This window comes from Typopeltis vanoorti, chromosome 3, assembly GCF_054136105.1.
Source record: "Typopeltis vanoorti isolate ZY-2024b chromosome 3, IOZ_Tvanoo_1.0, whole genome shotgun sequence".
NCBI classification, from domain to species: domain Eukaryota; kingdom Metazoa; phylum Arthropoda; class Arachnida; order Uropygi; family Thelyphonidae; genus Typopeltis; species Typopeltis vanoorti.
Genome location: NC_143551.1, coordinates 49,854,378 through 49,867,293, shown reverse-complemented (window position 1 = coordinate 49,867,293; position 12,916 = coordinate 49,854,378). Strand labels below are relative to the sequence as shown.

The 12,916-nt window shown below is 33.9% G+C and overlaps 1 protein-coding gene across 3 annotated transcripts in view; it reads left to right on the top strand.

The window, feature by feature from the left end:
• Window positions 1-12,916, top strand: part of Asx (transcriptional regulator additional sex combs) — a 391,735-nt gene that overhangs the window by 248,513 nt on the left and 130,306 nt on the right. For all 3 annotated transcript variants that reach the window (XM_090415600.1, XM_090415599.1, XM_090415601.1), the window contains 2 exons: window positions 7,357-7,617; window positions 11,597-11,628. In XM_090415600.1, the coding sequence (XP_090271726.1) occupies window positions 7,357-7,617; window positions 11,597-11,628 (293 nt within the window). The remainder of the gene's footprint in view (window positions 1-7,356; window positions 7,618-11,596; window positions 11,629-12,916) is intronic.

Here is a 12,916-nt window from a genome sequence, read left to right as displayed (position 1 = left end):
AACTGCAGTCTGGTTCTTCACATAGGGAAGGTAATGAAGATGTGATTGTGGAGGAAGATTTCAGTAATTATTCTCCTCTTTTATAGTGGCAGTAACGAATAGTACATTAAATTTTTATAAGGTTTAAAAATTAAAATGAGTATACTTATTACGGTTAAGTCCCTAACCCCTATAATTCTGTTGATTTAATGTATCGATTTATGCCCATCTGACTTACGTCCTGCTGGATGGAACAGAACCCTAACATAAGTCTGGGGTTGACTGAATTGGTCTTCCTCTGGGTCTTTTCCCTGCCATCTTTTCTTCAAATACCTGTATTACCAATCTTTTGTCTCCCACTCAGTTTAAACAACCATACATCACTGCTTATGCATTCTTAACATAAAGTTCCTATCCAGTACATTTATTTTTAATATGGTCCCACCACTGAAGTCCCCAAAATTACTGAGTTCTATTTTCTTCAGAATTTTCACATCATTCCTTAACTCTTGTTCTTGGATCCATATGTCACACTTGATTAGAATATACTGTTTTGATTTATTCCATTGTTTTGATTGATTTCTCTGTTGTTCCATAGAGAAGTATTCTTCTGACTCCATCATCATAGCCTTGTTTATTCTGTTATCTATTTTTGTAATTTGTCCTCCTCATATCTAAACTTTTATATATATATATATATATATATATATATATATATATATATATTTATATGTGTATATATATACAGGGTGGTTCAAAATTCCACATACAAACTTTGAGGGGAGGTAGAGAATATCAAAATCCACCATATTCACATAGGAAAGTGTGACCGGAAACACCACTGGAAGGTACTGACAGGGACACAAAGATACAGAAATAACACAAGGCAGTAAGTAGTGTAAAAAAACTTTATTAGGCATAACTGAACAGTTCAATAGTAGTTGGATACATAATATGGTTTTACATCAGGTGCTCAAAGTTATGACCATTAGCAGTGATGCATGCCTGAAACCGGTGACGCATTGATTGCTGTACATTTTCGAAAATACCTGGAGTTTCCTGGATATTAGCAGCACTGATGGTGATTCTTACCACGAGGTCCATATCAGAGGCAACAGGCATTTCGTACACCATGACTTTAAGTGTCCCCCACAGAAAGAAATCAATGCTCGATAAATCAGATGAGCACGGGGCCATGCAACGGGTCCACCATGCCCAATCCATCGATCCCCAAAGAACCTGTCCAAATACTGACACACAGAAATGCCAAAATGGGCTGGAGCCCCATCGTGTTGGAACCACATCTGCTGACGCACAGTCATTGGAACATTGTTCAGTAAATCCGGCAGATTTTCTTCCAGAAAAGTCCGATACTTCTGGGAGTCCAGTCAGGGTGGTAACAGGTATGGGCCGACTAAACAGTCAGCGACGATACCTGCCTATACATTAATGGCAAAGCGTTGTTGTGCAGCATGTGATCACACATCGCATGGGTTCTTATGGGCCCAAACATGAGCATTGTGGTGACTGAAGACCCCTTCACTGGTAAATGAAGCTTCATCTGTGAACAAAACACAAGTTGGAAAATCTGGGTCTACAGCACTTTTCTGCAGAAACCATTGCGCGAATTCCACACATTGAGGATAATCTTCGACCATCAGTAACTGCACCCGTTGCAGATGAAATGGATGTAAGGACTCAGAGCGCAAAACACACAATACACTGGATTGAGATACTCCTATAGCAAAGGCAATGGTACGCGTGCTTGTCTCTGGATTATTGTCCATCACATGCAACACCTCCTCTTCCATGGCAGGATTTCGTGTCGATCATGGCCGCCCACTATCATGCCTCAATCCCTGAATGATCACAGTCACACAAATTGTCATGCAAATACTGCAAATATGCAAACATCTGGTGATACAGTACACGTCTGTTTGGGTACCTTTCACGATATGTTCATACAGCGGCTGGTCCATTACCATCAGCTAACCCATAAAATGATGCATGTTCTTCATACGATGTTGAAAGCTTGAATGAGGAAGCCCCATTGTATTGTGGTCACCTGGAGCGCTGCCGAACAGCGCAACCTATCACTTTCGGGTGGCGTTTTCGGTCATGCTTTCCTATGTGAATATCGTTGATTTTGATGTTCTCTACCTCCTCTCAAAGTTTGTAAGTGAAATTTTGACCCACACTGTATATATACACATTGTAGTTTTGTTGAAGTTGAATTAAAGTAACAAAGAACTGCAGCACATTATTTAAGAGGACAATATCAGTCCGCCCAAATATATTTTAAATATATATTTTTTAAAAGAGATATTTATGATGGATCAAGCAACTTAGAATGAATCCATCTGCATCCATGGCTAGGACTCCAGAAACATAACTTAAATGTACTAGACAAAAAAAAAAAAAAAAAAAAAAAAAAATTACTTGCCCAAACTATCAGGCTATTTTATATCAGTACTGTTATAAGTGATGTTAAAAAAAAAAGTTATGTTGATAAGCCAAAGTAATACATTCTTTAATTTTCAATCTACGTTACACATAATTATATAGAAATAGGCTTTCCTTTAAGGTGGGTTTAAAATGTACAACACAACACATCACATTCAACTCAGTTGGTGTTTTCTTTCATTTATTGTTCATAATGAAGGGTGAATTTATATAAATTATCCATAAGAAAAAATTTAACAGTGAAGATGGAAATAGACAACAGAATTAACAAAGCTGGTATGGTAAGAAGTCAACTGAATAAATTTATATGGAATTAGAGAGAAATTAGTCAAACCACTAAATTAGCTGTATATAAGACAGTGTTCAAACCAATTTTAACTTATGGATCTGAGAGCTGATTTAGAAATAAAAAACTTGACCAAAGACTAGAGACCACAGATATGATGACAGTCCTAAGAAAGATTAGGGGCATGAACAGATGGCATCAGTGGCAATACCATGTTAAAAATTAGGATATTAGGAAAGATCTTGACATTGTTAGCAGAACTAATTTCAGGTCATATGGTCACTTAAACAGAATGGGAGAGAATAGAAAATAAATATCAAGAAGGTGGCACATTATTCTGGAGGCTGTTGAAAAAGCCCAGGAATGGAGAAAAGAGTGCTGTAAAAGGAATTAGAGATGATAAAGGTGACATGAAAACTAGATCAAAAGATATCCTTGATGGATGGAGTAATTACTTCAGAAAATTGATAAATGAAACACGCAGTGAGAACAGTGGTAAAAACACTCAACAGGTATACAATCAGGAATAGATATCTATAGTTGAAGTAGAAAAAGCCATCGAAGGCCTGAAATGTGGAAAGGCAGCAGGAGTAGATGATATTCGATCCGAAATGCTCAAGTATATAGAGGTATAAAAGTCTTGCAGGGCTGCACTGCATAGTTCAGAAGGCTTGGGCAGAGGGAAGAATTCCAGATTATTGAAATTCTTCCAATAATTGAGCTCTCATAGTACCCATATACAAAAAGGGAAATAAAACTGAAAGAGAGAATTACAGAAGTATTTCCCTACTGAGTGTTCCTGGTAAGATTTATGCAAGTATACTTGAGAAATGGCTGAGAAGAATTGTGTAACAAAAGCTTGGTGAAGAACAAGCTGGATTCAGGCCAAATAGAGGCTGTCAGGATCAGATTTTCACTTTACGACAAATACTTGAGAAATCATGGGAATATAACAAAGATCTGTATTTAAGTTTTGTAGATCTGGAAAAGGCATATGTCAAAGTGCCAAGAGAGAAGCTTTTCAAAATACTACATGGTGATAATGGGGCATTATATCAAGCCGTACTTAGTCTTTATTTGAGTTGTAAGTCAGCAGTTAGAATTGAAAGAAGTACAGGAAGATGATGTGATGTTAAATCTGGTGTCAGACAAGGATGTACATTATCCTCTCTCTTATTCATTATCTATATGGATCACATTATGAAGGAAAATAATATTAAATTTGATACGAAAATTGGAGATATTAATCTCAGCTGTTTACTTTATGCAGATGATGTTATACTTTTAAATAAATCCAGTACAAGTCTGCAGGCCCTGACTAAATTGTAACTGTTGTAATAAATTTGGCATGAAAATCAGCAATAACAAGACAAAGACAATGAAAATAGGCAGAAGCATTGAAATTATCAACTGCATCATAAATGGAGAACCTATAGAACAAGTAAAGCATTTCAGCTACTTAGGCACAATTTTTAGTGAAGATAGTATTCTTCACTATCTGAAGCATATTCTGAAGGAATGTGCCAGAGAGTTGACACCTGCCTTGACATATTTTTTTAATACGAGTCTTGCACTTGGTCAAGTTCGTAAGGAGTGGAAGGAGGGCAAGATTGTGCCACTTCATAAAGGAGGTGATCGAACTCAAGCATCAAACTATAGGCCTATCTGTGTGTCAGGTGTTGTGGTTAAGTTGTTTCCAGAGTTGGGTTGACAACAATGGTATAATCTTTGATGGACAGCATGGATTTGCTAAAGGGAGGTCATGTTTTAGTAATCTACTTACTTATTACAATAAAGTGACTGCTTCCTTGGACAGAGGAGAAGGATACACAGTAATATACTTGGATTTCCCAAAAGCTTTTGATAGAGTACCTCATGATAAGTTGACAGTCAAACTAGAGCAGATGGGGTTGGATATTAGATTAGTGCATTGGATTGGAGACTGGCTATCTGATAGGTATCAACAAGTTGTGTATGGGGGTGCAATATCCAGGAAAAGGAAAGTCACTAGTGGAGTGCCTCAGGGGTCTGTTTTAGGGACATCACTATTTAACTTGTATATTAATGATATTGGCAAAGATTTGGATGGAGATATTCAGTTGTTTGCAGATGATGCAAAGTTGGGATGAACCATAAAGAGTAGTGAAGATGTTGTGACCTTGCAAGAAGACTTGAATAAATTGAGTGATTGGGCAAGCAAATGGGGATGGTCAATGTTGCAAAATCTAAGGTTTTAAAATTTGGAAAACAAAGATGGGATGCAGAATTTATGCTTGGTGAGAATATATTGTTGGAAGTAGAGGAAATAAGAGATCTGGGGGTGATAGTGGATAAGGATCTAAAATTTAGGAGACACATTGCCAAAATTGTGAAGACAACACAAAGACTTCTGGGAATGATGTGGAGGACACTGACGTGTAGAAGTAGGGAAATTCTTGTTCCATTGTATAAGGCTTTGATTAGGCCACACATGGACTGTTGTGCCCAGATTTGGTCACCTGGTTTTCAGAAGGATGAAGAGATGTTAGAAAGGGTCCAAAGGCGACTGACTAAGGTAGTTTCTGACCTCTGGAATGTCGAGTATGAGGAAAGATTGAAAAGATGTAATTTGCAGAGTCTAGTGGAGAGAAAGAAGAGGAGAGATATGATAGAGACCAACAAGTTGGTAAGGGGTTGTTATAGGATCAATGGTGGAGAAGTTCTACAGCAAATAGTGGGAGATCAGGGGAGAACCAGAGATCATCCCTGGAAACTGTATAAAGAGGGTGTGGGTAGGGGGGGTGAGAGGCAGGTTTTTTCGTGCAGAGTTGTGAGTGATTGGAATGCCTTGCCTGAGAGTGTGGTGTCTGCAAGGAGTTTGAATGTGTTTAAGACACGGTATGATGAGATGTGTGTGAGATAAAAGGACCTCCTTGATGAGTTTTCTTGTTTTCTTTATACTATTGTTACTTTCTGTTGAAATATCTTATATCTTCTCATTATTTTTTTTCTTGATTGTTTTGGTATATGATTCTTATAAGTTGAGTATATGTTTCTTAAACCAGGTGCATGTTGTTGTTGTTTGGTTCTTTTTTTCTATTAGGTCTTTAGTTTCCCTTTATAATTTGTCTATTTTTGCTCTTTTTTTTTTAATCCACAGATTAAATTTCAACATTCTGAAATTCTTTTCTTTTTATCAGTTTTAGTCTTTCTAATCTTAGGTTTATTGCTGTTTTACTTGGACTAATCTGTGATCTTTGCTTAATCTTACTTTGTCTATAATATTTATCTTGTACCATATATGGTTTATCTGTTAATACATAATCAATTTCATTTTTGTTAGTTCCATTTGGGTATCTCCAGGTCCATTTGTTTTTAGGTTTATCCATTTCAACTGATGGAGAAATTAAATACTGATCTTTAAACCATACTTCTTTGATATTCATAATAAGCTTGTTATCTGAATGCTTGCAAATCTTGTCTTATACTTGACACTTAACTTTTGATAATACCCAAATCTCCAGATAAGATGAGAGTTCTCTTGACTTTAATTGCCGATGTTTAATCTTACACATATGTATTCCTCTTTAGTCTAGGAAACTAAACTACTTCTTTTTTTCTCCAGGCATTACTTTATTCTTTAATGTTAACCATTTACAAATCACAGAATTCATAGTTCAGAGCAGAAGAGAGCAATTATATTCATGAGTAATGTTTCATATAAATGTTCATCATCTTTAAATATTTTCATGGCTGATACATTTGCATCATAGTTGCTTTTCATCTGAATTGCTATCAGTAGCTTCACTTACCAATAAATCAGCTAAGCTACTTGCAGCAAGTAGTCACTGCTTGAGATCTCACAAAAATTGAAACACGTTGACACAAGAAGAACACTTTATTGCATAAAATATTGCTATCAGTAGCTTCAATTACCAATAAATCAGCTAAGCTACTTGCAGCAAGTAGTCACTGCTTGAGATCTCACAAAAATTGAAACACATTGACACAAGAAGAACACTTTATTACATAAAATATTTCACTCTAAATATAATAGGTCATCTTCAGTGAGCAGACAGTTCAAACAAGATAGAATAGCAATACTGGATTTCATAAGGTGAGATCCAGTGTTGTTGTGTTCTATTGTGTTTGAACTATCTGCTCACTGAAGATGATCTGTTATGCTAGATTGAAATATTTTATTTAATAAAGTGTTATTCAGCTACTTGTGTCTCTGTGTTTTTGTTAATTAACTGCTACATTTTCACAGTTCAACTTAACCTCTCATAAATTTTTGACTCTTATTTCCTACTTTTGCTGTCTTTGCAGTCTCATTCTTGTTTTATTTCAGTTTTGATGTAAAGTTTAAAATTTTCTTTCTTTTCAGTTCATTAACAGTAATGGAGCATATCTCTCTTGTTTGGAGTCGATGTGGGAAAAAATAAAATAAAATAATGCTGTTCCAACTGTTGGATAATAATGTGATTAATGATTTATGAAAGGAAAATATTTTCTCCTTTCAGAAATGATGAATGCACTGTTAAGCAGTGAATTAACATATAACTAAATGCATTTGAAATTTTCAGGAAAATTATGTAGATTTTTCTTCTTCTTTTGCTGGAAATTTATCTGTGAATTATACCTTATAGGCACTTCTCAATAAGCATACCTTTACCAGTTTACCATCACCTTATCAGTACCGTTTGGTACAGCTGCTTCCACATGTCGATCGTGTTATTGGTCCTGATTACTCCGTACGACTCACACCATCTGCTCTTAGCAATGAATTTTTTGCTCGTGCCTGCCAGGAATGGCGAGAGAGGCTAGCAGAAGGAGAATTCACACCTGAAAATCAACAGAAACTTAAGGCAGAAGCTGAAAGAGAGCATAGTAAACTTGATCCCTGGAAGGTATGTTAAAGTTTTTTACTTTTTTGTTTAGTGTGTTTTGATTTTTGTTATTTTATGTAGAATTTTATGTTTTATTTAAGCAGTAGTAAGGTTGCTGATGAAAGCTAAGAATATTTATTTATTGGATTTAAGACAAAAGATTATTTTTATGTTAAATAGGGATACACATACTCGTGTGTATATATATATATATATTTTTATGAAAAAAATTGAATGACTAGAACCGAGATTTAATTAAAAAGGTTTTAATATAAACACACCACTAGTTTCGGCCTGTAACAGCCTTCTTCAGGTGACATTATAAAAGAAAAAACACTAAACATTGAGGGTTAAAAGACTATGAACAACATAGACAGTCTTTATACATAATTAGCATTAAAACGTTGATGTACGTTTTAATGCTAATTATGTATAAAGACTGTCTATGTTGTTCATAGTCTTTTAACCCTCAATGTTTAGTGTTTTTTCTTTTATAATGTCACCTGAAGAAGGCTGTTACAGGCCGAAACTAGTAGTGTGTTTATATTAAAACCTTTTTAATTAAATCTCGGTTCTAGTCATTCAATTTTTTTCATAAAACTATGTATGTTAACCGAGTCAATGATCATTCTGTCATATATATATATATATATATATATATATATATATATATCCACTCTATATATATATATATAAAAAGATAAGCTGAAATTGGAAACGTTTTTTGTCACGTTTTTTTGTCTCTTCATTGTTCTGAGCCAAGTTCAGCTGATAAGCTGAAATTTGAAATGTTTCACATCCAACAATGTGTTTGCCTTCATGAGGCAACAAATTGGAGGGGGGGGAGTCCCCCCCTCTAGTATACACATACAACACATACACAAAAAATAATAATAAATAAATAAAAAATTAATGACCTCTCTACTCACTCACCACACATTCTTAACTTTAAATTTTGGGTCTTCTGGCATTAAATACAAAATATCTGCAAAGGCAAATTAACATATTTTAGTCAGACTCAAACAAAACAGAAAACTTGGCCAACCTTGTTCTGGAAATTAAAACCACTTGTTCCTTATCAAACGTTAAGTTCTCTTAGGGAAATAACAGCAACTTTCCTTACACACAATCACACAAGAAAATGATAACTCATACCTTTAATGTATGTCTTTAAGTAAATAATCAGTTTCTATTTACAACAAATACCAAAAAACATTTAATAGTTTACTTCATAAAATTCAGCTGTCTGGTAGTGAAACAGAAAATAACTACTATGTTTGGAACATTCTTGTGCTTTTACTTGACAACTGTCAGTTCCACACAGAGAGCAGCAATCAAAATTCAAAAATTACAACCGTGAATATACATTAACTTCTCATTAGAAACACACAATAATAAGGAATTCATAAAAACCAGCTATTCATTCCTTATATTTTTCTTTATTGTTTAATCCACAACTCTCCCTTTTCTTTTTCTATCCATTCCATTTTTTACAATGTCTCTCTCTCTCGTTTCCATCAGCTATTTGTTTCATATCACAGTAGAGCATAGACTGTATTCTCTTATTTGCGATTGTGTGAATGACATCCGGTTATCACAGATAGCAGAGAGAAGTTTTTCTGTAATAGCAGGCTGGATACATTTATTTGCAGCATGATGAAGTTTCTTTTCCACTTGATGACTATTTCAGTTTGTTCAGCATAAAGAAAACTTCCACAGGTATTTTAATTCCAATGATGTAGAAAGGTATGTGCATCATGCTGATTTTTGTTGTTGCTGCTAAATTGAAAAATGGATTCCATCATTGATTAATTCTAATGTTAAACCATGAGGCATGGCTAGGCTTAATGTCCTTTCTAGTCAACTACCAATAGCGAAACTACAAGTAATACTGCTATATTTTTTTTATATCAGAATATCTTTTAACAAACATAATTATCAGCATAACAATATTTTTTATACATCTTTTAGTTCATTTTTAATTAACTAACAATATTATCTTTCATAAACAGAAATATGTAAAGATATTTAAATATTTTTACATGTTTTTGATGTAAAGATATTTCTCTCTGGATTCAAAACTTCATTTTTTGTTCCTTTTCTCTAGGTTGTTCTATTGAATGGTATCATTTTCTAGATGGTAAGGATATCAGCAGCATAAAGAAGCATTTAGAAACAACTAAATGATGCAATATCAGAATGAATCCCCAAAGTTCAAAGAATAACTAGAGTAGGAGTGAAATGGATGTGCAATCTTATTAAGCAAGAGGTTTGTAAGAAAAAGTTGATGAAGAAGGAATACTGTGTGCATGAGGATAATATCAGTTATGAAAATTATTAGGAGTAGGCTAGAAGTATTACAGATATTGTACAGATAGCTTAGTCTAAGTATGAAAAGAAACTGGCTCTGCAAGCTGAAGAAAACCCAAAAGAATTCTGTCATTATAATGCAAGTAAAAGAAAGAATGAATATGAAAGAATAACTCTACTGAATTGCAAATGGTATGCAGGTGGCAGATACAAATGAGATTTTTTAACTAATGAGTGCCCATTTTGCAAAACAACTATCAGCATGATGTAAACATCATTCAGCTCATAGCTGTATGAGGTAGAGCTGTTGCACAAACTGGATAAAATTTGGCACTGGGGACAGATGTGATATTAGTGCAGGTGCTAAAGAAAGTTCAGCTGAACTGACTATTCCTTTGACAAGGCTGTATAATTTGAGCCTTGAAATAGGAAAGACTCCACTGGAGTGCAAAGCATGTATGGTAATCCCATTGCACAAGTATGGTGCAAAGATTGGTCTCAAAACTTGATTTTTTTCATTATCTCTGGAGTGCTGGTGAAAATTTTGGAAAAGTTAAAAAGATTTTGCATACAGAAATAGGTTTTAGAGAATCTGTACTTTGCAATGAACAGCAAGGGTTTACTATGGGAAGGTGATGTTTGGGAAACTTACTTGCATTCTATGATAATGTTACTATTAAGTTAGACAAGGGGAATGGATACACCATGATACTTTTGGATATTGCCAATGCTTCTGACAGAATATAGAATGGAATACTGCTGTTTATATTCGAGAATATGGGATTGGATTACAAAATATAAAAAGTGGTATGGGGAGATGTGAGTCTGCAAGATTTAAGGTAACTAGTGGTGTACCACAAGGATCCTTGGTGCATTGTTATTCAACCTATACATTAATGACATTGGAAAGAATTTGACAAGATATATATGGCTGTTTACTGATGATGCAAAGATAGGTAGGATAATCTGGAATGTGGCTTGCAGAATCATTTGAATAGACTAAAATAGTGGGCATGGGAAACATGCCCACAATTTTATATCATAATAAGAAATAATAATATAATATATATTTTATATTATGTTGGTGGTATTATGTTAGAAGAAACTGATCAGGCTAAGGATCTTGGAATTTTTATAGATATGAAGTTGAAGTTCAAGAGGCATATAGCAAAGATTTCAAATACAACTCAGAGATACTAGCAGTGCTGAAACAAAATCCTTGACATGTAAATATAAGGAAATCATTTTTCCTTTTTATGACCTTACTTGGACTATTATGCACAGGCTAGTCTCCATCTAACATACAGATATTTATAACTTGCTGTCAAGTTATGAATATATGTGCACTTTTGGGAACTCCTACAAGTTTTCATGAAACCTTAAGGTTCTGCTGAACACTTTAAGAAACACTGGTCTAGATCATGCCAACCTCCACTTCAAAATGCTGAGGTTCTAAATAATATTTTCGTTCTCAACATTATAAATTAGTTTATTAATGCAGCTGATGACAAGTGGAGAAGCCTTAAAGAAGAAGAAGAAATTTATTAATTAAATTCAGTATTATATTTTTTTCTATTATATTTGGTGCATGGTACATAAAAAAATCCCCTTAGAATGCTAGTAGTCCAGATATTTATCTTCCTTAGCTATATTACATTGTTTAATATTTTGGTTTCATTGTTTGTTCTAGATAAAACATTTTCAACCCATCTGGGGACAAACGTAAGTATGCAGTTATTATCATTCATCTAAAACTACCTTTTTTAAATCTTTTTTCTGTAATTTTCATGTATTTAGATATCAAAGATAACAGGGAACAAATAATCACTTTTCCCCCTGTAATAAATTCATTTACTATCTGTATGTATATCTTCTGTTCCTTCCTTCAGGTTTCCTCAAACATGGCAGTCAGAAATATACAGAAAACGTGGGATAATAGAATGATTTTGCAATACCATTCTTGTATAATAACATCTTTATCACAATAAATGAAGCTAGAACGTTTCAGAATTTTGATTTGTGTATTTTAAACTGTTTATTTATTGTCATTTATAACATATAACTTTTTTTTATTATTTTGTACTAATTTAACTGAATTGGAAATAGCCTCACATCTTTATCAACCAAAATATGTTTTAATAAAATCCATGAAGTCAAAGCAGTTATCTGTGTATGGATGGAAATGAAATGTAACAGATGTTATAGATTTTGAAAAATGCAAATAAAAACTGATACTTGACACTAAGAATGCACATTTGTTTAACCAGTATTTCACTCTCAGTAAAGTTAATTTTCATTTTCAGGCCCTTTAAATTGCATTTAGTCTTTGTGATTGTAGTCTATCTATTGTTTTCCTTATGAAACACTTATCTCACCCATCACAGCAGATCTTTTCACTATTCCTTTTGGTTTAAAGGTAGTCTGTTTTTGTCAACACATTAGAACTTTTGCTTTTTAGTTATATGTTATGTGTTGATATGGGCTTTAACATATAGAACATTAGTCCTTTGGATAAATAGAAAGAAGAAATGTTGGATCTTTGAATACCTGTAGGTTTTACTCCTTAAGATATACATTGAAAGAGAGGCTACATGATGTGGCAATTGGAAAACAAATCAAGACAAGCAATAAAAAAAATTATATGTATTTTTAAATGTATTAGTTTCATTCAAAATAATTCTCTCCTGAGTTCAAACACTGAAAAGAATATGGGACTAGAACAACTTGTTGAAGGCTTCTTATAGTATACAATTTAAAGTTCTTGTCATGGCTCTTTGAATTTTGTACATTCATACATACAAGTTTCTCAGGCAACAACAATCATAGGAAATATGTCATCTGTCACATCCGTTGCTGCTTTATGCCATTATATGCTAATTCCATTAAGATCTTGTTTGATATTGTCATTTCATCTCATTCAGGGCCAACCTTACTTCTTAACACCTTCTTAATCACTTAGCATAATCTTGTTGACCAAATTTCCTGAAAGCAAATTTCCTGCATTCTGACA